The sequence below is a fragment of the Lipotes vexillifer genome, unplaced genomic scaffold (assembly GCF_000442215.2).
Source record: "Lipotes vexillifer unplaced genomic scaffold, Lipotes_vexillifer_v1.1 scaffold371, whole genome shotgun sequence".
NCBI lineage: Eukaryota > Metazoa > Chordata > Mammalia > Artiodactyla > Lipotidae > Lipotes > Lipotes vexillifer.
Window position 1 is genome coordinate 3504576 of NW_006786304.1, and position 1614 is coordinate 3506189.

General features: G+C 53.5%; 1 protein-coding gene across 1 annotated transcript in view; it reads right to left on the minus strand.

The window, feature by feature from the left end:
• Nucleotides 1-1614, minus strand: part of GSK3A (glycogen synthase kinase 3 alpha) — a 9716-nt gene that overhangs the window by 762 nt on the left and 7340 nt on the right. The window contains exons 8-10 of the mRNA XM_007458602.1: nucleotides 1511-1606; nucleotides 937-1123; nucleotides 500-592 (exon numbers count right to left, since the gene is read on the minus strand). Coding sequence (XP_007458664.1) covers nucleotides 500-592; nucleotides 937-1123; nucleotides 1511-1606 — 376 coding nt within the window. The remainder of the gene's footprint in view (nucleotides 1-499; nucleotides 593-936; nucleotides 1124-1510; nucleotides 1607-1614) is intronic.

Genomic DNA, 1614 nt, shown 5'->3' on the forward strand with positions numbered 1-1614 from the left:
TGCTACATTAGAAATGGAAAGCTGTCACTTTAGGTCTAGGGTTGCAAACTCAAATGCCAAAGGGCCAGGTTGGTCATTGAGTGACTCGCCAGAAAGCCAGGCCCCACAGAACAGGGGCAGCTGGAACTCAGCTCCAGCTGGTAATACTGCCCTGAGCAGAGGCAGGCCCACTGCTGCCCAGTCTTATTTTATTCCCCAAGAAAAACAGGAAATCTGGATTTGTACATAAAATGGCCCCTGTTTTTTACCGTGAGCAACAAATTTAACTTTTTGTTTGTTTGTGCAGGCTAAACTTATGTCTTTGGTTTTCCAGTTTGCATTTAAACACAAATACAGGCAATAATGCCTCACAAAGGTGGCCATTCACATGTAATGCTTTCTGTCAGAATGTCTACAATTTTGCAGGAAACGCAGTGGTTGTGAGAACAGAGAACAGACCCATCCGCACCCCAGGCAGAGAAATGCAGCTTTAATGCTCAGAAGATGGCCCCCAACTTACCTTGTGAGGATGGGGTGAGGGAGGCAGTGCCCGCCGGGGATCTCAAGTGAGGAGGGATGAGAATGGCGTTGAGAGATGGTTGGATGGTGAGTTCTAGAGACAGGAATGGACGTGCCTAGTCAGGGGATAGGGCACCTGGAGACCCAGTCGGGGTTAGAAAGGGGCACCAAATAGGGACCCAGCCCTGGGCAAGGCCAGTTGCCTGGGACACACGTAGCCACTGAACACTTTAAATGAAAAACTGGCAAGAGCCTGACACAGGAGGATTGCAGAGTGCAGATGAAATCGGTTTGGGTCTCCCAGAATCGGGGGTATTTCCTGAGCCCCAGGACTGCCTTGCAGCCCACCCTCAGCTCCCCACTCCTGTCTTCAACACCAAGCTCTTCACAGTCTTTGGCTGCCCCTCCAACAACCCAGATCCCAGGCTGTGCCCTCACCGCCAGGACTGAAATTGAAGAGAGGGGGAAGCGGGCGGTTGTTGGGGAGCTGGGTTCCAGGACATCGCAGTTCATCAAAGAAGCTGTGGGCACAGGCTTCCAGCGGGGAGAGCCTTGAGGACGGTGTGTACTCCAGCAGGCTAGAGCAGAGCGCGATGGCCTCAGGTGGCGTTCGGGATTTGAACACCTTGGAGGGGTGGAGGGGGCAGAGGTGACAAGGGTGAGACGCCCTGGGTCCTGGTATACTCCTGCCCACCTCCCACAAGCCCACTTTCCACATGAGGCAACTGAGGCCCGGCCTCTGAGGGGAGGTCAGTTTGTATCAGATGAGCAACCCGCTCAGATCCCATGACTGTATGGGCCCTGCCATGAGCGTGTTTCCCCACCAGAAAAACAGGACTCTTGCATTTACTGTGGGTCCTCGACTTTTAGAGTATGGGACATTCCATAAACTTTGAAATGTGATGAAAGTTACTGACCCACTACTGAGCCATGACTCTAGCCAGGTCCCCAGACCGGTTGGCCTCCAATGGGGACCTCAGTCATGCTGCCTGAGCCCCTAGCCCTGCCCCACCTTTGTCCAGGGGTGAGCTTTAATCTGGGGGAACTTGAACTCCGTGTAGTTGGGGTTCATCTCTCGAATCTGTTCCCGGGTTGGTGTTCCCAGCACCTGTAGGG